Genomic DNA, 23,987 nt, shown 5'->3' on the forward strand with positions numbered 1-23,987 from the left:
AAGGAGGAGCAGTAACATTTCCCCACTGTTTTTAGACCAACAAGGGATAGGGAAATAAACCAGTCTCTATGTCCTTTCTAAACCAATGATTATATGGCCATCAAAAAAATGTTCTAATTTTTTTTTCTTTTTTAATTTACTTCAGAGAGGAAGGGAGAGAGAAAAAGAGATAGAAACATCAATGACGAGAGAGAATCACTGGTTGGCTGCCTCCTGTACTCCCCACACTGGGGATTGAGCCCACAACCCAGGCATATGCCCTGATGGGGAATTGAACTATGACTTCCAAGTTCATAGGTCAATGTTCAACCACTGAGCCACGCCTGCCAGGGGGCTTCCTGAGATGAGATGAGAGAGAGAGCGAGAGCGAGAGAGAGAGAGAGAGAGAGAGAGAGAGAGAGACCTTAACTAAGAACAGAATTCTTGACAGAGATTTAGGTATAAGTGAAAATATAATATTATCTAAGAGCCTCTTTCATAATAAGTTGCTTTCCAATATTTAATAGTCAGTGATTCTCAAAGCCTGGGAACAGAAATTGGTGGAAAGACAGGAGAAAAACAATAATGACAAAAATCTAAGGACTGTCTAGTTACAGATAGGTTCAACCATTCATAAATAATGTTTAGGGCCTCACCAGGCATTTAGAGGTGTAGGACATGGATACCCTCAACAAATTGCTTATGTCAAGCCACTGAGCTTTAATTCAATTATATCTCCAATCTATTTGAGCTCAACTTTCCCATTATAAGTTGGGTTCACATTGTTAGCCTCTGGAAAATTTTATTTTGCACCTAATAGTAAAGCCAAAAACTTTGCCTAAGAAATAGGAAACCTGAGTCCAGATAAGCAGTAAAAACTCAATAACTTTTTTGGTAAACCAGAAACCACCCTATGTAGATTTTCCATTTGGTCCTCTTTTGTACCTTGTCACCTTCATGCCTCTTACACTCCACTTGAGCAGTGGTCTTTAATTGCTTTGTGGCCACAGACACCTTTGGAAAGATGATGGAAGTTATGATCTTCATCTGCAGAAGCTTAGAAAATTTTGTACATACTTTCAAGAGTTTTCCAAAAGCTAGCAGAGCCACTGTTTTGATCCAAAGACCCAAGATTACGAGAAATATTTAATTATTTAAAATTAAGGAGATAAAGTTTCTCTGGGATGTGTGTAGGAAGAAAATCTCCAAGATACCTTAGAGAAAAAGGTGGCAAGGTGAGGTTTCCTTCCCATGACAGAGACCCATGGAAAATCAAACACCCCAGGCTTCTCTGGGTTTGTGGGCTTTGGGAATGAGCCTTTGGGTCCCTGGATCTTTGGAGCACCCAGCGGGTCTTCAAAGCCATTTGAACCATTTGTTCATCAGTGAGCATGGCAGTCAAGAGAAGGCTTTGACAGGACTGCATCATTTCAAATATTTAAGCAACAAATTCAGGTAAGTTATTGTAAGAATGGTCATAACTTTCACCACTAGGAATTCTCAGGAATTTTTCCTTTAAAAAGTGGCTTACATTAACAAAGAATAAATCAGTCACTTTTAAGTTAAAAAGAAATGTTCAAAGGAACTCAAAAAGTTTGCCTCCCGGCAATTTATCTCCCTAGCAATTTAGATTCACATAGCTAACTGGCTCGACTACTTTCTCTGCCTCTCTCAAAGGCTCTAATACAAGATGTCAATGTTTCAAATATAGGAAAATGTAAGATTTTATTTAGAAGTGCTCCCAGCAATTCCCATAGAAATTCTACACTTACAGGAAGTTTCTACAATCTGCACTATCCAAAATAGTAGCTGCCAGCCACATGTAACTATTGAGCACTTCGTATGCGGCTTGTGGGACTAAGCAATGAATATCTGCTTTTATTTAATTTTAAATAATTGTACGTAAGCTTAAATAATCACATGTGGCTAGTGACTACCAAATAGGACAGCATAGCTCCAAACTATTATATTAAAGAAAAGAGTTGAATGCTGGGCTCTCTGGTCTTGAAGCAACAAATCAAACCTTGGACTAAATGTGATTAGAGCAAATTTTTAATTCTTAGAGAAATGAGAGGCAGGGATAGGTAGTTTTGATGATGTGAAAACCCCACACAATTCCATGTTCTTACTGAGCTCAATGACTCCATCGCTGTTCCCCACTAGAACCTATATTGCAATTGCAGAAGTGCTCAGTAAAAGTAAATGGCTTTACTTTCAGGTCCTTTCTTTACCCCTTTTCCCTAGGGATGCAAAGGTCAAACTTGTATTGACAGGTGGAGGAAAAAAAGAAAGAGGTGGCTTGGATAGTTGCACGATTGTGGCATCAGCTCCCAATAGCCACGGGGTCTGCTTTGCACAAGTCTGGTTTGCTCAGCCAGTTCCACCCAGGCACCTGGCAGATGGATGCATGGGGGGGCTTACCGTGATGGAGGACTTCCCTGCCGTGTTCCCATGCTTCAGCAAGGATTTGGACAGCTTCCTCTGGGAAACAATCTGCACAAGGAAACAGAAGGTGGAGACAGTGGTCATACAGCTGCAGGTCTACTTAATGAAGTTCCCTCTGAAAGTTCTCCATTCAGTTCTGCCTGAAGTGGTGACATCCATGTGCATTGATTTTCCAAGGACTTTCCACAAACCTCTCCTAAAAACAGGTATTCCCCTTTTCCTCTTATGGTGTGTTACATAAGAGAATGTGTGATGAATGACAGATAACTCAGTCAGTTTAGGAGGTGGTTTAATTGTTGCTGAGGGATTTATATCAAAGTTAGATGGCAAACATTGGATCTATGTACATGAAGATAAAATAGATGAAGTTTCAGAATGATCTCAAATCAGTACTACAACCTCTGTGTACAGTGGGGGGCTGGGGGTACAGCGAGGGAAAGAAAACCAGGATCTAAATATACACATTTTGTATCTATTAGTTCTCGAGTTCTATTTTTAATATATTCATTAGGAAGCTATAAAATAAGTCATCAGGAAACTGATGCTCAGACAAGCCAATATAAGTAATTGGGGTTATCTCCATGATTAAGTGTTAATGCACAACGTGCAATGACAATTAAAATTGTTTATATTAGGAGCTATTTTTAGCAGAACCTGCCCCATCCCCCTCCTCCCCTCTTCATTTTTTTTTTTTTAAAGAGAAGTATGATAAGGCTGATGGATATGCTACCCATGATTCCCAAAGGAGAAAAGGCTTAAAAGAATCAAGTGAAAAGCCAGGCTCGTGCCTAAGAGAGAACAAAGTCACCCCTTGCATTAGGCAGCTTCTGCCTAAGGCAACTCCCAATGATCCTCACCTCCTGTTATTCACCCCACTGTGTAATTCCATCTCCTGGAGTGTGGAGAGATCCAATGACGTGTTTCTAATGAACAGAATACCATAAAAGTGATGGGATGTCACTTCTGAGATTAAGTTACCAATTGGATGTGCCGGTCTTCTTGCTCACCATTTCTGGTTCTCTCAGAGCCCCCTAGGGGAAGCAAGCTGCAATGCTATGAGAAGCCCTAGAGAGCAGCCCATGTGGACAAGACTTGATTTTCAGCCAACAGCCAGCGAGAACCTGAGGCCTGCCAACAGCCACAAGAGTGGGCTCGGAAGCACGTCCCCCCTCAAGTTGAGTTTTTGGATAACTCAACAGCAGCCTTGAGAGACCCTGCTCCAGAGGACCCAGCCATGCTGCCCCCTCACCCCTACCTGATTCCTGACACACAGAAACTGTGAGATGTTTATTTTTTAAAAGTTGTCAAGTTTGGGGGTGACTTTTTAATGCAGTATTAGGTAACAATACACATATTATTTACACAAAGAGAAGAAAGGCAATCACTCTGAAAAGCAGGAAGACAAACCTATTCTCTGAAATTCTTATATCTTTTTGTCTCCGTGTTAGAGCAATGAAAATTCTGCGTGTGCTAGAGTCAAATGCAAAAAGTTCAGAGAACTTCCATAGGGCAAGCAGATTTAAAGACACTATTGTTTAGTTAGCTCTGACTGGAAGAGAAAAGAGTATTTATATTAAAAAATCACCTCGTGATGATGGTGATGATGACAAGGACAGCAATGGGAACTCCCATTTAAGCCGTGCATATTATGTGGCGGATGCTTTATTCACTCTACAAATATTGACTTAGCCCTTACTGAATGCTGGGCTTGGTGCTAGGCATGACGAATAGAATGGAGCTTATGTTCTAGTGAAGGAGATTAGAATTAACCAAATGGTCAAATGAACAAAGAGAACTCGTCCCAAAGGAGTGGCACTGGTGGTGGGGAAATGAATGCACAGATGGTGGGGTGGATGGGAGTAGTCCATGTAAGAATCTCTTGTGGGAGACTAGGCAGGAGATGGTAGAGATGGAGAGAAAAGGCTGGATTTATGGGATATTTAAATGTAAAACTTTAGTCAGAATTTAGAAATGGACTGAATGTGGAGGAAGAGGGAGGCATCATAAGTGCATCACTAGATCAGATGGGCGAGCCCTTCACTAAGATAAGGGATATGAGAAGACTACATTAAGTTTGGGGTCAAAGAACACATGATCAGGTTTGGAACAGAAAATAGGTTGGAGCAGGTTGAAGAGGGAAGGAAGAGGGAAGGAAATGGAGCAAGCACATGAGGACAATTCTTTCACTAAGTCTGGCTATGAAGTGGGGAAGAGAGTCGTTTGCAGGGAATGAGAAATTGAGTAATGTTTTGATTTAGTGGTCACTTTGGTGCTAATTTTACACCCCCCAAAATTTGGTATTATTAATTTCTTTTTCTAAATGAGGAAAATAGGGCACAGAGAGTTTAAGTAATTTTTTCAAAGACACAGAGTTAAGATGTAGGGATTTTATCATAGGTCTGACTTCAGAAACTGATCTCTAGCAACATTCGGACTAGTAAGCAAACTCATGACAGATTTAGAAAATTCTCACAGTTGGATTTGTACTACATGTGTTTGCTTTTAAGCCCTGGATACCATGTTAGTGTGCTTACCCATGTAGAAGACTGTAAAGAAATAATCAAGTTAGACCTCAAGAATGAATTAATCTGAAGGCCTTAGTTAAGGGCAGTGTAGCATAATTATTAAGATCATAGGATTTTTTAAAAATATATATTTTATTGATTTTTTTTACAGAGAGGAGGGATAGGGATAGAGAGTTAGAAACATCGATGAGAGAGAAACATCGATCAGCTGCCTCCTGCACACTCCCCACTGGGGATGTGCCCGCAACCAAGGTATATGCCCCTGACCGGAATCGAACCTGGGACCCTTGAGTCCCCAGGCCGACACTCTATTCACTGAGCCAAACCAGTTACGGCAAGATCATAAGATTTTTTATTTACAGCTGGCTATCAATAAAATGATATGAAAAATTCAGGACATAAAGGAATTTGTATTCCATCCTATAGCCATTTCTGAATCCAAACGCCTCATCCTTTCCACCCTGCTCATTAAGAACTTGCCAGTTGCTCTTGTTCTGTAGACAAATCATTATCCCTTCTCCCTCCCCATTCACAGATCATGAAAGCTACCATTTCCTAGAAAAATGTAGACATTATTCTTGAACTTGAGATGAACCAAAACACAGAGGAAACAGAAAACAAATAGCATTAGAAGACTCTAGTTTCTCTCTAGGGGTTTTTCAGCAAGGAGGGCTGAAGAAGACCAATAAATATAGGACAAAATGAGGGCCACCAGTAAGCAGTTGCCAGGTCAACGTCAGACCAAAGAGAGGCAACATACCTCGTTTCTGAAATAAATCTGGTCTCAGAAATACTTCTGCCCATTGTTATTGTGTTTCATTCACATTGGTTACCTACCTGTATGGCTCCAAGTGACCTCAACAACCCTCTCAGCACTGCAATAACCCACTCACTGGGTTATTAGGTGTGGGTAGATTGTCTTTACGGACTGTCTTCCAAGACAATTCTCCAAGGAAAACCAAGGAAGACTTAACCAGTGAGAACCTGGATGGTCACAGTTCTCCCCTCACTCTTACCTAGAAATGCCAGCATTTCCACTTGTAGGGTGTGAAGAGAATGCTACTGTGCTCTAGCTCCTGCCTTTCACAAATTCTAGGAAGGTAAGCAATTGCACAGGAAATATTCCTTATTAAGAAGTGGGCAACTGGCTATACAAATGAATAATCAAGCAGGCAATTAAAGTCACTTTACAGCCCCCAGGCCTCCATCTCAGCTCCAAAGAATGAGTGATAATTAGGGTTTGAAACCTTTCCTTATAATCGTGATCAACAACAGTGATGCTGCCATTCTCACAACTGTTGGGAAAAAATAGTAGGGATGCCCAGATGGAGAAGTGATCTATAGAGAAACGCCCATTTGTTTGTAAATCCCACTTCTATATGCTTTGTTGCAGCGGAAGCAACTGCATCAAGCTCATAAAGGCTTCAGGTCTTGACAGGATGAGAAAGAATGACAAGGACTTACCCTGGTCCCAGCTGCCATTTGAGGCCAACAAATATATAACTAGCTGTACTTGGCAACAAGATAAAGGGGATGTGCTTGTCAGAAGTCCTCTAATTTGATTATTTTCACCCCTTAGTGGGGTCACAGCTGCAATCCTTAGCATTCAACAAGAGTGACATATAGGGGGAGGAAATAGAAGCTGGAACGCTCTTTTTAGCAAAGTTGGACCAGGGGGACATTAGTCCCATTAAGTCCATGATCTGCATGCTCACATGGATATGGGGAGGAAGTGGTTCTTCCCCTATGAAGTAGACAAATTCTGAAAGCATAGGTCCTCATTTTATAGAGAAGTCTACTCTTTCATCTAGATGAATGGGAACAGAGCCAGGAGAATAAGATATGTTTTGGCCAATATTTCAACAAGTGTATGTATATTCAACTGGATTTTCTTTCAAAGTCTTTCAAAACAGTCATTTTGGGGATTAAGCAGTTATTGTTCATGAGACTGCTTTTACTGAACATATTTTTCAGATGCTTTTTTGAAATCGCTGTAAGACTCTGTTGCACCAGCAACGTTGATTGAAAACTTTTTCTGTGCCAGACACTGTTCTGGGGCTACAGTGGTGAACAGATTAAAAACACCTTTACTTGACAGTCACATCTCTATTAGCCAGAACTGATAATCTCCAAAGCATGTATCAGAGACCTTTCATTCCTTAAAAGTTTACATATTGTATTGGAAAAGTCTTTCTATAATAAGTCTGGAAATCACAGGATTATAAAGGCATCTCAACTACAGACATCAATAGAGCTTTAGTGGAAAATCCCCAAGGACAACCCTCTACTGAGCATTCCTTACAATTGTTTGGCCCCAGAACCCCTTGGTCAAAAACAGCCTGACCAGTGTTCTGAAAGCTACTAGCAGAATGACTAATACCTAATGTCTCATTGTAGCAGATAGATCCCCTCAGGCCTTATGATTGCAGAACTGGCAGGACATGTCTTTGCCTGAAGGTTTTCTCTGATACCCATGTCCATTGTCCACAGGCACAGCAGGCTGGAAGTAGGGATTATTAACACCATTTGGAATGGGCCTTAACCAATGATTGATCATCATTGGTACAGAAATCCTCCAGCTTCTTTGCTCCAGGGTTGGGTGGTGACTCTGTGGTATTCGTTCTACATAGTCGCCTGTGTTTTCCCAGAGTATGGCATCCCTATAGAGACTAATACACTTAGTTCATTTTGAACAATAATAGATACAGAGGCAGAGCTGCCTCAAACAGAGTGTCAAACTGCATCGGGAAGGCCGGGGAGGGTTGGGGGGCAGGAGGTAGGGGGGTAAGAGATCAAACAAAGGACTCGTAAAAAAAAGCAAAAACCAGGATTCATGTCTTTATTGAAGCAACAATTGCATCCAGTGGCAATTTGTTAGACAATGCACCCTTTGTTTTATTGGCTGGTTTCTCTTTCCTGTCTCACTCCACTCCCCTTCTGGTGTTTCTTTCACCTCCCAAATAATCTACTTACTGTCTAATGCTTGACTGTTTCTGGGGAAAACAACCAAAACATTTTAATTTGTGTCTGATAATATGTCAAGTGCTTCTTACACATTTATCCCATTTATTGTAATTTAATGATCAAACTTGCTCTTGCCCCCAAACAATTGAGATGAGAGAAGTAAAGTTTTGAGAAATTAAGGAGTTTACCTAAGGAGTTTATCTTAGCATTATGTACTGAATTTCATCCCCCCACCCAATATTCTTATGTTGAACTCTGGTAGACATCAGACCTGCTCAGGGTAAATACTGTGCCAGAAGAGCCTTCTCTTGGTGCTATCCTCCCATCTCTTGGTCTCCTTTCTCCCACCGCTGACCCAAATACCCACACTCTTATCTGAGCACAGAGGCCTCCTGTTGTCTTTTTAAAAAATTTTTTATTTTATTGCTTAAAATATTACAAAGAGTAGTATATATGTCTCCCCCCACCACTCTTGTATGTCTTATCAATAAAGGGAAGCCTTAAAAAATATTTTACACTTGATCTTAGCCAAAAGGCCGAGAAGCGATCTTAAAAAATATTTTAAAGAGCATAAAAAGAAAACCCCTTCAAGGACTATGCTTTGTCTTTTGCTATTTCCTCTGCCTAGGATTACTCACATCTTCTCCCCTTAATTGGCAAATTGTTTTCATTCTTCAAGATCCACATTTCCACATTAGAAGTTGGGAATAGCTTCTGGGATAGGGGTAGGGAACCTTTTTTCTGCCAAGGGCCACTTGGATATTTATAACATCATTCGCAGGCCACACAAAATTATCAACTTAAAAATTAGCCTGCTATACTGTATCTGGTCAAACATTTAATTCACTCATCCCTACTGCCTTGGCAGGGCCAGACCAAATGATTTAGTGGGCCTTATATGGCCTGAGGGCCAGATGTTCCCCACCCCTGGAGAAGGCAAGTGAAATTGCCTGTGGGACTGAGAAGAACTTTTCCTTTGCTTCTCACACTGTGTCCTCCCCTTCTTATCCTATGTGGCCCCTTAGCAGCAGCAGCAGCAGCAGCAGCAGCAGCAGGACCTGGAAACTTGTTTCTCAGACCCCACCCCACCCACTGAGTCAGAATCTGCGTTTTAACAAAATCCTTAGGTGATCTGCATGCACATTACAGTTGAGAAGCACTGAGCTAGAAAGTGAGAACTGCATGTAGACAGTTTTAATTCAATATGATCAGATTTAAAAGATTTATAGAAAAGGAATTTTAAATGAATCTGTTCTGCTGAGTTAGACTTTTATTAATGGGTAAATGTGTAGGAAGCAAGAAAGGTACAATATTGAAACGTTCCCAGACATTCAGGGGAGAGGACATAAAACATGAGTATGTGTGGATATACATTTTATGTAAATTCAGTACAAGTCTCACTCCCCAGTGGAGACCCACAAAAGAACCACCCTAGGGAGAATGATTCGGAATGACAGGAGCATTGGGTAATCTACTAGTTTGGGCTTCCTGTCTTAAGCTTTCTATTAAGCAGGGTTCTAATTACTTCAAGTCTAATTACAGGCTTTTACCCTTTCTCTGACTTCATTAGCAAGGGATCTGGTGGAGGAAAGGAGAGTCTCTGAGAGGGATTTAAGGACTGATATGCCTTAATTATCCACCTGTGCCTCTGATGATGGGGGTAAGGCCCCATCATCACCACAAATGACCTAGCTCAGTTATTAATCAGAAGCCACCATCTCCCCCGCCCCCCGCTCCTCTGCCTAACACCCAGTTACACCATGTGGCACTCAAGAGAAAGAGGAAAGAGCTGTATCCCCAAGCAGCCTAATGCCCAGGGTGGAGCATTTTGCCAGGTCAAGGGCACATGAGATCTGAATGAGATGGATGATGCAGGCTTTACAGTTGTTTCTTCCTAGTGATCATTGTCTAAATCTTGCTTTGAAAATGCTGGCAAGCGTTGCAGACTGGCGAAGGCACAGAATTGCTCGGCCGGCAATAGTAGGGATGTGGTCTGAGAGTCAGGAGGCCTGGTTTTAACTCTTGGCTCCCCCACTTAGAAATGATGTGCACCTAAGCAAGTGGCTTTGAGGTTTAGGTGGTAAGCAGGAAAACGAAGAAACATTGCAAAGCCTTAGCATAGGGTCTGGCAGTGTGTACGAGCGGTTCTTCTGCCCTCTGCCTGGAACACTTTCCTGGATGTCTTTCCATGATGAATGCTCACATTTTATTCTGGTCTCTCCCTTAGAAAGGGTTTTGCTGACATTCCTATCCAAATTAGCACCCGCCCCCTTCCCACCACTCTCTTCCTATCCCAGCTGGTTTTCCTTCACAGGGCTATTACTATCTGTTATTATATTATGTAGGAATAGGTAAGCTCCATGAGAGTAGGGCTTTGCCAACATTGTTCATGGCTGAGGCAGCACTATTTGAAGAGTGTCTAGCATATCTCAAGTGCCCAATACATGCATGGGTAAACATATGCATATGTATTTGAATGAGTGAATATATGTATATTAGCTTTTCATTATTATTGTCTGAATTAAATGCATCATTCATTGAATGAATGAACAACTGGATGGATGGATGCATTCATATCAGTTATTTCCATCTGATTGTTAACCTGAACTGCTAAGTGAGCAACAAGTCTCTAATGAGGGAAGAATGAGGTCAGGGTTATTTCAGATAAACACTCACAAGTGGGGTATCTCTTTGCCGGTGGATGTCACAGGGCTTCCTGAGCTAGGAGGGAGAGATTTTTGAGATATCAGAGTCAATTTATCAACTTGCGGGAAGGTTGCTTCTGTCTTGACCTCTCTGAGCAGTTTTACAGTGATAGCATTTAGGTAGGATTGCTACTCCACTTTTTTCAATCTGCAAAGCGTTGTGGAAATTGAACTTAGTGTGGTAGGCAATGTGGCATAATGGGGAGGCAGGTGTTGATATCAGATCAACTTACGTTTGAATTCTAGCTCTACAACTTCCTATCGGCACGATCTCAGATGAATTAGTTGAGCTCTCAATGCCTACTTCTTGATCTATCAAATAGAGACACACTGGCTTCACTGAACACAACACAATTGCTATAGCAAGGCCCCCAAATACCAGCCTTCCTCCCTTCTACTGACGGCTTATGAGAAGATCAGTGGGAAGACTTGGGAGATTTGTAAAGGCATATGGACATTTTTCTTATTAAGTACATGAAATGGAAGCTCAACGTTAGTACAGTTTAGGAGTAAGGGAGGAAGAGCTTAGCACTCTGAATTTGAATCCAAATACCTATTGTTGCATCTTGGCTCTGCCATGTCAGGAGATGTGTAATCTTGGCCTATTGGTGATGATGATGATGATGATGATAACATTGATAGCACCAAGCTCACAAATGCCTGGCACATGATCAGCTCTTAGTAAATGTCAGCTAGGAAAAGGACCTATTATCACATAGGGACCATCAATTATATTCTAATTGGGACACTTTTGAAAATGAAAGGGGACAGTTCTAATAATGAAACCACAGCAATAGGTATAAACTGGGATGGCCTAGCCCTTGGTGAATGGAGTACTGGTTTACCCTACAGTTGTTACCAGGATACTCAACATGGAAGAATGGATCCCCTTGGAAGGATTGAGCAGAGGACCAGAGCATCAAAGAGCTGACCCTGGCTAAGCTCAGCACTGCTTTTCTCTTCCTCCCCAATTCCAGCTGTTCTGATTCCACTGGAACCCCACAACAAATTGACTATAATATTGGCTTTTCCTGGCTTGAATCTCATTGGAGAGAGGAGAGGTTTGAAGAATTTCCGCTCCTTTGTTCCTGATGACTGGCTTGGGAATGTGTGCAAACCTCAGGCTCCTGGAGGCAGATGCCAAGGAAGAGGGGGTGAAGCATATAACCAGCTCACTCAGGATCTCACCCGACCTGTCTGGTACACAGAGATAGATGCCCCAAAGGTTCAAATTCCATCCAAAACATAGTTAATGAATTCACACCTGCCCTCATTTTGTCCTTAAATCTGAAACCAAGACTCCTGGGAGTGATTGTGTAACACAAGCAGTTATTGGTTTTTTTCTCCCCTGAACTTTATTAATAAAAATATTCTTTTTCCCTAATTAGGTTTGAATTGGAGATTCTAGACTTTGAGGGAGGGATGTTCATGCAGTTCCATGGATGCTTCCTTAACCTATTCCTTATTAATGTTCCCAGCCCTCCGGGGTCTCTTCTGTAATCAAAAATAGTGTTAAAAACAATGAGCATCAGACTACCCTCGCAAAGCCTTCTCCCTGGGGGCAGTGCCGTGGGGACCCAGCTTTACCTGCGGCACCTGTAAAATGCTCTCTCAAACACCTAACAGAGCACAGCCTCACAAATACCTCAGCCAAAGCATTTCCCCCAAATTCCCCAAATTAGGATCCTTTGCATGTTTCGAAGTTCTTCATATGTTTAAGAATCGATACAATACTGCAGTGTCATACCCCTCTACCTGAATATGAGTTCCCTGAAATCAGCAGGCAGGTTTTATGATGTTTTTACTAGATTTACTAGTATTGTAGAAACATGTCCTCCTACTCCTGTGGTCTGTGAAGAAATGGGTTCTTTAAGAGCTGGTACCGTCTCCCCTCCCTCCCTGCCCCCTTTGGGAGAGGAGACATAGTTTAGTCTTATGATACATTGGATACTCAGAAATGTTTATGATAATCAGCAACTAAAGTTCATAAGTAGCCTAAACAAACAAACAACAAAATTTGCAAGTTCTAAAATAATTAAAATAACTTTGTAAATAGTTCAAAATCTTATTTTTGGTAAATAAAAATAATTGGTGGAGAATTAAGTTGGGGGCCACTGTATTATTTAGTGAATTGAGTTTTTGGTTAGTTGGCATATTGAGGATTTACTTTTTGGTGCTATAGTGTCTCATGCTTCAAGTACAGAGTATTTTTGTATAAGGCACTCAAGGATGCTAACTGAGAAGGCATAGCAAGACAATGTTTGCAGGGAAAAGGCAAGGACTAAATTATGGGGAGGGCACACGTAAACACCATGGAGACAGGGTGCAGAGTGGATTTTTCCAGTTAGTCATTCTGAGTGGGTGACAGGGATTGGAATGAAAGCCGGTTGGGAGCTTTGGTAGAGGTCCTGGGAGCTGCTTTCAAACTCAAGTGGCACCCAGCTGGTGTTGCTCAGTGATTGAGCGTCACCCTATGAACCAGGAGGTCATGGTTTGCTTCCTGGTCAGGGCACATGCCCAAGTTGCAGGTTGGATTCCCAGTGTGGGTCGTCTAACAGGCAGCCAATCAATGACTATCTCTCATCATTGATGTTGCTATCCCTCTCTCCCTCTTCCTTCCTCTCTGCAATCAATAAAAACATATTTAAAAAACAAAATCAAGTGTCATATACGGCTCCTTGTACGGGTAGATAGGTCGAGAGCACACTGGTGGGGTGAACTGGGGGCCAACTACCCTGAACCATCTGGTTTAAAAGGTTGGGACCACAACAAACATCAAGAGTTGCTTTTCAACCAAAACCGGTTTGGCTCAGTGGATGGAGGGTTGGCCTGCGGACTGAAGGGTCCCAGATTCGATTACGGTCAAGGGCATGTACCTGGGTTGCGGGCACATCCCCAGTGGGAGATGTGCAGGAGGCGCCTGATCGATGTTTCTCTCTCATCGATGTTTCTAGCTCTCTATCTCTCTCCCTTCCTCTCTGTAAAAAATCAATAAAAAATATATATTTTTAAAAAAGAGTTGCTTTTCAGTAGTGACATATCAGTCCTTGCAAATTCTCCTCCAGGTCCAGATCTCTTGCCCTTCTTCCATGTAATCATAAGGAGTTAGGAGAGATATCCTATTACTGTGAATGTATATGGAACAGGGTGTTAAACACAGGTCCATTTTAATTGCCATAAAACAGATCTTTTAAAAACTATCTTTGAAATTAAGTAGACATGAAGAATTGCTTTCCTGGGAGGGGGTTCTTAGGGAGGAGATACAGTCTGTGGCTGAATGACATGCTATATCATAGATTAGAAGAGCAGGGGATGAGGTGGGGGTGGGAACAGGGAGCATTCTAAGAAGGGATGAGAATGCAGGGACAATGCTTACTTTCAGAGGCAAGGGGAAAGGAAAGATAGGAATGAGAATCATTGACATTGAACTGTTAAGAACTTAGAGGTTAATCAGAACAAAACGTCCCTCTATAAATGAGGTCACTACATCAGAGAGGTTAAGCACGCTGCCCAAGATCACACAGGGAGTTGGTGGCAGATCCAGGACCGAGGGCTCAAGACTCCTGTCAAGGATGTCAAAAAGAAGATTTGGAGGTACAAATGGTGGACTCCAGAGAAAGCAGAGGAATTTTCCTAGGATCTGAGTTTTAAGAAGATTACTTGTCTGACAAAGATAGCAGAGAAAAAGACAAAAAATAATTAATTGTTCTCCTCAGAGAACTAAAGGCTTGCTCACTCACAATCATTCTATGTGAATCCCACCCACCAATGAACAGAACAGCAGTCAGCATGGGAAGCAGTACTACTGCCCAGGATTTCTCAGCCAGTTCCTGGGAGCTGTGGCGATGGTGTTGACTTGTAACATAATTTATCACTCATGGAGCTTCTGCTTACTCTAATTCTGCAAAGGAAAAGCTTTTCCTGTGAGAAGCAGAGGTAAATGAGTTGCCAGGGTAACGTGTAAAATTGACTTCCCTGGGCCGTCAATTTTATGCCATGAAGATATTAGATGTTATGCAACAAAATGCCAATCTGAAGAACCATACTATGGGCATGACACAGAGTTTGGATAACACCCTCTTCACTGTCATACCCCAGTGTACTCCAGTTGGGTTCACCCCACCCTGAGACCAAATTTCCACTGACCGCTGACAACTTGTGGTCTGTCCATCCTTCAAGGGGCCATTGTGGCTGATGCCACCCTAACACTCACCTGTGTCATGAAAGGAACCCACAGTCTGGATAATAGGCCTTCAGCTACATTTAGTGGATGAAAGAGCAAACTCCAGAAATCTAGACCTTCGCCAAGAACATAAGCTCAAAGCCATGTCCACAGTCCTTTGTGGGACTGTCAACTTTATGAAACTTGTTTTTCCTGCTCTCCAGATGGTCTCTTTGTCCTCCTTAATTTCTCCAGACAATTGGCCCAACTATTAGTTCTTTCACAACGAAAACTAATGATACAGTGTCCAATACTCATTAGATTCCTCTTCCCAAGGCTCGGGGGTAATGGTTCCCAAAGTGTGGCCCCAATCAACAGCATCCCCATCACTTAGAAATACAAATATTGGGTCTCTCGCTAAATCTTTTGAATCAAGAACTCTGGGGGAGGGGCCCAGCCCTCTGTGTGTTAATACGTCTCTAGGAAAATCTGATGCAGTTCAAATCTGAGAACAGCTTCTCTGAGGGAAGATGGTACATGAGCTCTCTCGGGAATGAGGGTCAGAGGCCCCAGACAGTCTAAGATTACTTCAAGGGGTCACAGATTTCCTGCTCCATGTATGAAAACAGAAAGCAGGACATTCTTGGTTCTTTAAACAGATGTTCTCTGAACTTTGGAGGGGAATACATGAAAGAAGAGCCACGTGGCAATGAAGAGAGGAGGACTTGGCACAATTATAACTGTCCTCCAAGGCATGGAGAAGGGAAGGGACTGAGGTATAGTGAGTGCCTAGCCTAGTGGCTGGTAAATAAAAGGACCTATAGAAAGTTAGCTGCTGTATTTATTACTTTATTTTTTCAGACTCATTGGCCACTGTATCGGTACATGAAGGGGTAGAACAATATTGGGATGAGTGAAGCAGTTAATAAGCAGCGAAAGAAAAAAAAGTCATTGTATTATAGGAGATCAGCTGGCTGTTCTACTTGGTGAGGGGCCATGTGTGTCCTTGACATGCCCTCTGTTGGGGGCAGCAGGCTTGGCTCCTGGTCTCCCTGTGGCCAACAGAAATCCAAGGATTTCTCCACGCTCAGCCAGAAGGAGACACAGCTTTCCAAGCGCCCTGCATCCCTGTGACTTGCCCCCCTCAGCCATCTGCCGAGAACATGCAGTTCTGCCTTGAGTGCTCTTGGGGGACGTGAACCTTCCTTTGGCATAATTGCTCAGTGCTAAGTCACTTGCTGTGCTTGTACCAACTTCATGGTCAATGCCAATTGCTAGCATGCCTGGGGCTGCTATTTTCCTTCCCCAAAGGCCACGAGTCCTGCTGTTTCACATGGCAGAGTGAGAACGTGTCAATCGCAGATGGACAGAGCAAGGACCTGTAGACAGCTTTGAGGAAACAGGCTTTGAATGTGTGACTGCTGCCTGGGTCTTGGGAAGTCACTTTCTCTCTCCTTTTCAGCATCAGTTGTGGCCAGGTAGGAATTGGAACACTTGCCCCTGATTTGAAACCATTTTTACTTGAAAATAGTCTGAGAAAAGTAAATCTCTCTCTCTCTCTCTCTCTCTCTCTCTCTCTCTCTCTCTCTCTCACACACACACACACACACACACATTCTGTTCATGCTTTTTATTGCCACCTTCACTCCTTAACAACAATGTTGGTCCCTACGAGTGTCAATTTCCCCACCATTTCCTTGATTCTTACCACCTTAATAACAGTTTCCATATCCTGAGTGCTCTCTCTGTGCCAGGGACTCTGCTAAGCACCTTGTATGTATTTTGCTGATCTTTACAAAAGTTTTTAAGGCCAGCATTGCTATTATCTCCATTTTGTAAAGGGGGAAACTGAGGCTTAAGTAGCTACAGGAATATGCTCTAGACATACAATTGAGAGCAGCTGAGCTGGGATTTAATGCTAGACCATTAGACTTCCTAGCCTAATGTATACTCGAGCATTACAGAACTGTGCCTGAGGTCTGACCATACCATTCCTAAGGTTGTTCAACAGCTCCTACATCCAGTCATTCCCTGTCTAACTAAGCAGTACAAGGAGTTTAAAGAAGAAAAATGTTGATGGTTTTTCTTTTTGCTTGATCACACCAGAGAGAACAACTTTAAAAAACACAGAGAAAAACTCTCATTCATACCAAAATGTCAGAATCTTTGAAACTATGGAGGTTAAGAGTACTGCTTGCCCTTCACAAAGATCTCATTACAAATGCATGTATCTGGTATGCTATTCTACACATAGAAACACTCAACAAAAGTTTTTGAATTTAAGACAACATCATGTTTACACTTTTATGTGAGAGTAGAGATGTTCTTACATACTCAATGATTTTTTAAAAAAAGATCCTTTATGATTTGTTTATATGTTCAATAAATTTCCCTCCAAAAATAAAACTAAAGCATTCTTATTGATGGATCTCACTCCTTCCATGCTACCAATGACCACCGTCAGGGAGTTAGCTACTAAATCTCTTATTATCTCCAGACCCACGTGGTCAGCCACCAATTTGTGACCTGGTTTCTCCATACACATCCCGAGCTTAACGTGCCAGCGTCACATTCTATTCCCCAACTCACTCCTCAATCTCATATGACTTCACCAGTAACCCAAACCAGTAACCTAAGCCAGGTATCTCAGTACTCCTCCTTGGATGAGCTCTTCTCTGGCTCTCCTCTTCTCAACCTCCATGACCACTGCCCTCTTCATCTCTTTCCTGTTCCTGCACTAGTTCCCTAACTGATTTCTCTGCCTCCACATCCATCCTCCCCCATCCATCCTTCACGGGAATGCCAAAGTGATCTTTCTAGTACATACATCCAATCTTGACCTTTCCTTAGTTCAAACCCTTCAGGGCCTCCAGTGCATTATGTCCACCATGTTCTACAAACATTAGAGAAAGGTATTTAAAAGCCTCATGGTCTGGCTCCTCCTCTCCTATCTAGACTCCTCTATCTCTTTCCCATGCTCATATGATCAACTGGATATGTTGATGTTCTCTTTCATCCTTCTTCTGCTATGTCTTTGTGTGTGCCAGGAGAATCCTTGATACTTATCATTTAGAGATTCAGTTCCAGACTTTTTTTTTTTTGTAAGATGATCCATCAGTAAGATTCCCATGAGGCAGAGATGTGTCTTTCCCCCACAGGCCCTGGGAAACACCCCTAACATAGCACTTAGCAATATGCATGCTAATTGTTTATTTCCTAGTCTGTGTCTCCAGCTAATGATAAGCTCCTCTGGGACAGGGCTTCTGTCTTTTTCATCTTTGTATCTATAGTACCTAGCATGGTACTTGGCATAGCTAGGGCACTTGCTAAAAGCTTGTTGAAAAATAATGAATAAATGAATGAACCTTATCATGTTAAAAAATTTTTTCAAAGTTAACTAATCAATACATTTGACTTGAACACTTAAGATATGTAAAACATGGTGTTCCATTAGACACAAAGAAGTGTTGAATGTGGCCTTGGCCTTAAGAAACTTGTAGACTAGGTAGGGGACCAGATAAATATGTATAAAAATAAATGTTAATTACGAGAGAAATTATTTAATAAACTGATGAAAAGTATATTCTCAACGCAATCCAGAATGAGTTGCTAAATGAATGAAATGAAGACAGGTTACAGGATCCTGAAGTTTGGCCTGGGAAAGGGGGTACATAATATCCCCAGCTGCTTGGACTGTGTTCCTCTTTCTTCTCACCGGATGCACTCTCCCCTCCTTTCAAGTTTCACTGTACATATCACTTCCCATCAGAAGTCTTTCAGGACCTCCTCTCCACCTAATGCCATTCTCTTAATGTTTGGTCTCCTATTTGTCTCCTTAGCAAGAATAATGGTTGTAGTTTAATTGCTGGTGTAATTATTTGCTTCCCTCTCTATCCCCAACTAGACCCTGAACTGCTGGAGGGCAGGGACAATGTGTTTTGGCTCAACACTATATACTGGCACCAAGCACAACGCCTGGCACAAAGTAGAGGGTCAAGGACTTGATGAGGTTTGTGAGAGACTGAAGATGTAAGCGTGAGGGTCATTTGCACAGACAAAATGATCACAGCTTTGGATGAAAAAGATCACTTATTGACAGGACGCTTACATGGATCTACATCTATTTCTTGGGACAGGATTTGACTTTTATGCATAAGGGATACCCATCATCTAGGGAAAATCTTGGAGTGGCTCATTTATGTCTCTAAAAGATGCCATTTTAATCACCTTTTAAATTTACTTATACATTACAGAAGTCCACTTTAAACGCCTTCACTTACTCATTTATTCACTCAATGGCTACTTTTTGGATGCTGTACCTGGCAGGACCCTGGAACTATCTGCCGACAATTCTGTTCAAAAGTCACAAGAGAGTTTATATTTGTGAAATATACCCTAGGTTCCCTGTCTGCCTCCCCTCAGCCGTACTTCCACGTTGGGCTTTTGCCTTTCATTAAAGGAACAAGGAAGAATCCTATGGAAGTAATCACTATACTCGCCGGAAATGGGTAACTGAGGACACTGTCTATCTTGTCCCTCAGTGTTCACCTGGGAGACATTCCTTTTTAGCGACAAGTGGCATGAGGCCTGGTAAAAACAAATAAAGAAACCCACATGCATATGTGCCCTCTCTCTACCAGGCAGACTTTTATCTCCACATGGAACCGATGCTGGTTTCATGGAGTTAGAGGCTCATATAATTTGGAATCCTTCTTTGAGAAAAAAAGTACAAAACTACAAATAAAAATGTAACACAGAGCCTTGAAGAATCCACAGGAGAAAGGGGCTCTCAAGTGCGGCTTCACTGGTTTCACAGTAAATCGGCGTCTGGCCTTGGTTCAGTGAAACTGGTGTCCTCCACCCCTTCCCCTGCCGCAGTTGTTCTGACCTCTCTGCCTTGTTTATCTTACTTTCTTCTCCAACGCCTGAACTATATTTTTTTCAGCAGTTGGTCTCACAATGACTTCTTTGATTCTAGCTAGCAGAAAGCTCTCCCTTCCCTGCAGGTCCACATTATTTACTCTCGCTGTGGCTTCAGGAGCATCATAAGTTGCTCTATTTGAGAGGCATAAAGTATGCCTTCTGCAATCAAGAGTGTCTGATACTTGGACCCAGGGACTATGTCTCCATTTAGATCTTCCCCGAACACCTACTAAAGTTCTGGGTACAGCGGGAAGGGAAGGGAAGGGAAATGGAAGGGTATTATAGAAGCAAAATGATGGGATTCGGAGGGAGGCTGACCCGGTTCACGTTCTAGCTCTGCCACTTTTTAGTGTGATGCTTAAGCTGAACCTCTCTGTGCCTTGGTTTTCTCACTGACAAACATATACACTTATGGTTTTTACTTCATATTAGTGTTGTGAAGATTAAGTAAAAGCATTTATTTGTTCACCAAATATCTATGTAGCCCCTGTCCTGGACTATTTTGGGCACAAGAGGCTTGGAATACATGTAAATGCACAATATTCCCTGTGTGTGGGTTCTCACAGGTGAGTTGGGAGATGGAAATCTACAATGTATCAGGATATGACTAACACAGACACACAACCAGAGCAGAGTAGGTGCTCAATAAAAAGTTGTTAAATAAATGAAAGAATTCAGAAAAATGATTAATTTTGCAAAATAGGTAACTCTTCACATATTTGTAGCACCATCCTTATGTAAATACTAGAGGCCCCATGCACGAAATTCATGCACTGGGGCTTGGGGCAGGGGGCGGGGGGTGAGGGGGTGGCATCCTTTAGCCTGACCTGTGCCCTCTTGCAGTCCGGGACTCCTCACTCCTTACCACCTGCCTGCTTCTGGTTGCTCCTTAGTGCTGCCTTGGAGGTGGGAGAGGCTCCTGCCACTGCTGCTGTGCTCGCCAGCTGTGAGCCGGCTTCTGGGGAGCGCACTGGCCACCAGGGGGCAGCTCCTGAGTTGAGCATCTGCCCCCTGGTGGTCAGTGAGTGTCATAGTGACCGGTCATTCTGGTCGTTCCACTATAACGGTTGCTTAGGCTCTTATTATATAGATAATGGATATGACAGTGCATGGGAAATCATAAAATGTTGCATGTAAAAGAAAATAAAACCAAGAGAAAACAAGCATGGGCTGAATGAGAGGAGAGAAAAAATGGGAGGAAGAAAGATCCTTCAAAGGCGAGAGGAAGGAAGGGACATCTGTTGACTCACCTGGCCAAGTGTGCACTCCATGCCACCAAGAAAGTCAGCCTCTTTCAGCCCATTGTGGTTGCTGCTGATGTCATGGACCTCAAACCGCAGGCGCTGCACCTCTTCAAAGTAAAAGTCCACAGTAAACAGTTTTGAATACACTGGGTTTATGCAGGTGCGAATCACCTCTGTTCTGTCAACCTGCAAGGAGAGAGGGAGAGAAAACCCATCAAGGATTAGGGCTTTTTATTATGAACATTTAGGCAAATTAATTTTATGGTGCTTCACCTTCTCGCAAACCATAAATACGTTCCATCAAGTCACCATGGCAAGCAGTTCAAAAATCTTCAAGGAAGGACCCTCAGAGAATGAGCCATGTTTCAAGGAGGAAAATCTTATTAGATGGGATAATCTGAAGCTTTGTATTTAAAGATTTAGTGTTGTTAGGTAATAGGCCAGCAAGATGGATTAATTATTAATGACTGCCTGGAGCCTTAGAATGACAGAGTCTGAGGGCACATGTGGGCTTAGGAAGAAAGAAATCAGTCATAGATTAGTGATGTCTGGTGGCACAGTAATGGTAAATGACTGTGTAGGTGCCCATTTTAGCCAATCTTACTCTACATAGGATATGTAACTCATAATTCCCAGCATAAAAAAGGCCAGGAGAATGGATATGAAGATAACTGCCTTGGTCTTGAGTATGCCTTACTTTGGGGTTATCATGTTTACTCAGTCATTTCGATTCTTTAGGCTTCAGTTTCTTTATCAACAAAGTGAGAATTAGAGGATGAAAAGCCAATTCACACATGGCGACACGTGGTAACTGCCCTATTCGTAAGGGGCACTCATTCTCCAGTTTCCAACCTCTTCTCTCTCCATGAATTTCCCTGCCTCACCTCTAGACATATCTTTGCAACATCTGGTCCATATTTGTAGAATGAGCATATAATAAGTTATTTAATTATATTCATATGGTATCTTTTGATAGAGAATTTCAAAATGATCCCCAAGAAATAATTTCTAGGTGGATCTGATATCCTTAAGACACAGACAAGGGACCTTCTCTCCTGTGGATGGAAGAATAGAGTGAAAGGCAGGCTCATAGTCCATCCAATTCTGGTCTATTTCCCTCTGCTTTAACCACCCCAAATGGGACAAATGGCTGATTTGCACCGACCCTTCTGCTTTTCTTCTCACTTCTTGATTTTCAAATGATGATCCCACATGGGTATAAAGTTCACAGTGGCATCAAGCCATGCAGCTCCGACAGACTATCCAAGGCAAGCTCCCAGCATGCAACACTGAATGACAAGGTGTTTTTGAAGAAAATGACTGGTTGGAAAGAAATTAAGCAATACACATTGGCATTGCCAAGGTAGGTAATTTCCAAAGATAATCTCAGGGCCAGTAAAAATCCTAACAGTACATCGGTGCTCAGGAAAAGAAGGAGAACGATGATAGAAGACACGCTCTCAAAACTAAATGCTTATTTGAAAGATGTTTCAAGCCCTTCTGCATCCCAGCCATTATGGCAGATGATGATCTTTTCTGGAGATGGAGGCCAGGTTGAATCTGAGCATAAGAGCCTAAGGTAGCTCATGTTTCTCCTTGATGTGATAAGGTCAAGGTGATTGTTTCCAAAAGACTGTCCACTGACTGATGTACTGGTTGCACCAGAATCAAGCAAGCAGCTTTCTGTAAAACTCAGATTCCTGTTTCTTCCCCCAGCAATTTTGATTCAGTAGTATAAGGTGGGACCCAGAAATCTGTACTTTTAAGAGTGTCCCAGGCAATTCTGACACAGGAATATCAGAGTAAAGGATTTAAGAAGATGCAGGGTATATCCCTTGCTCTGGTGTGAGGTCTTGTTTATTTGTTTGTTTGTTTGGTTTTTGTTAAGTTTTATTTTAATCTTGCTGGCTCTCTGTTACCAAGTCTTCAAAAAGTGTTCTTATCACCTCTCCTCCCTACTCATAATGCCTGATATACTCATGTTGCTCTATAGCTTTCAGAACATGTTCACATCCATTTTTAACTTGACACTCACAGAAATCATGGGATGTAACTGGACATTATTTTATATATGAGAAAAATCAAGGTCAAATATCAGGTGATAGAGTGGGCACATGAGCTCATGTCTCCTGACCTCAAAGTCTGGACTGTCTTCCTTAACTCAAGTTTATTCATGAGCATCCCTTGAAAATGAAAATGAAAAATGCAGCTAGGTTATTGCATGATGGTGATAGACTCAATCATTGAATATTGCTTTTGATGAAATGCTTTTAAAAAATGTTATGTACAACATTTTTTAATCTAGCACTAAAGTTTATAATAGATAATACTTACGAGATGCTCTTACTTTAAATATGCATTATTCAGGTATAATTGACATATAATAAATCACATCTATATAAAGGGTGCAATGCAACAAGCTTGACATATGTACATACATGTGAAGTCATCACCACAATCAACATAGTGAACATAACCACTGCCCCCAAAGTTGGTTCACGGTCCTCTGTAACTCCTTCCTGTCATCCCTCCCTTCCCACATTCCCAGGCAATTACTTTTAGATTTACTCATTGTTATGTGCATCAACGGTTCATCTATTTTATTGCTGAGTAACAGTCCTTGATGGGAATTTGGGTTGTTTCCAGTTTGGCTATTACACATAAAACTCCCATGAATATTCATGTACAAGCATTTGTCTGGCCATATAGTTCTTCTTCTCTTGGGTAAATACCTAGGGTAAGATAAGTGTATGTTTAAGTTTTAAAATTCTATTAGGTGTGTAGTGATATCTCTTTATGGTTTTTATTTGCATTTTCCTAATAACTAATGATGTTGAACATGTTTTTATATCTTTTTACTTGCCATCCTAAGGTCCTAAGGTAAAGTACCCATTCAAATCTTTTGACAGGCACTATCTTATTATCCTTATGACAACACAGGAGGCTCAGTGATGACATTCGTGCACTGGGGGAGGGGGAGGGAGGGAGGAGGGGGGAGGAGATGGTTGCTCAGCCCAGCCTGTGCCCTTTCGCGAGGCTC

At 42.0% G+C, this 23,987-nt stretch overlaps 1 protein-coding gene across 5 annotated transcripts in view; it reads right to left on the bottom strand.

Moving 5' to 3' along the window:
- CPNE4 (copine 4) overlaps nucleotides 1-23,987 on the bottom strand; it is a 347,198-nt gene that overhangs the window by 105,691 nt on the left and 217,520 nt on the right. For all 5 annotated transcript variants that reach the window (XM_015568113.1, XM_006770195.2, XM_006770197.2 and 2 more), the window contains 2 exons: nucleotides 20,954-21,133; nucleotides 2,401-2,472 (listed from right to left, as the gene is read on the bottom strand). In XM_015568113.1, the coding sequence (XP_015423599.1) occupies nucleotides 2,401-2,472; nucleotides 20,954-21,133 (252 nt within the window). The remainder of the gene's footprint in view (nucleotides 1-2,400; nucleotides 2,473-20,953; nucleotides 21,134-23,987) is intronic.

Source organism: Myotis davidii, unplaced genomic scaffold, assembly GCF_000327345.1.
Source record: "Myotis davidii unplaced genomic scaffold, ASM32734v1 scaffold962, whole genome shotgun sequence".
NCBI classification, from domain to species: Eukaryota; Metazoa; Chordata; class Mammalia; order Chiroptera; family Vespertilionidae; genus Myotis; species Myotis davidii.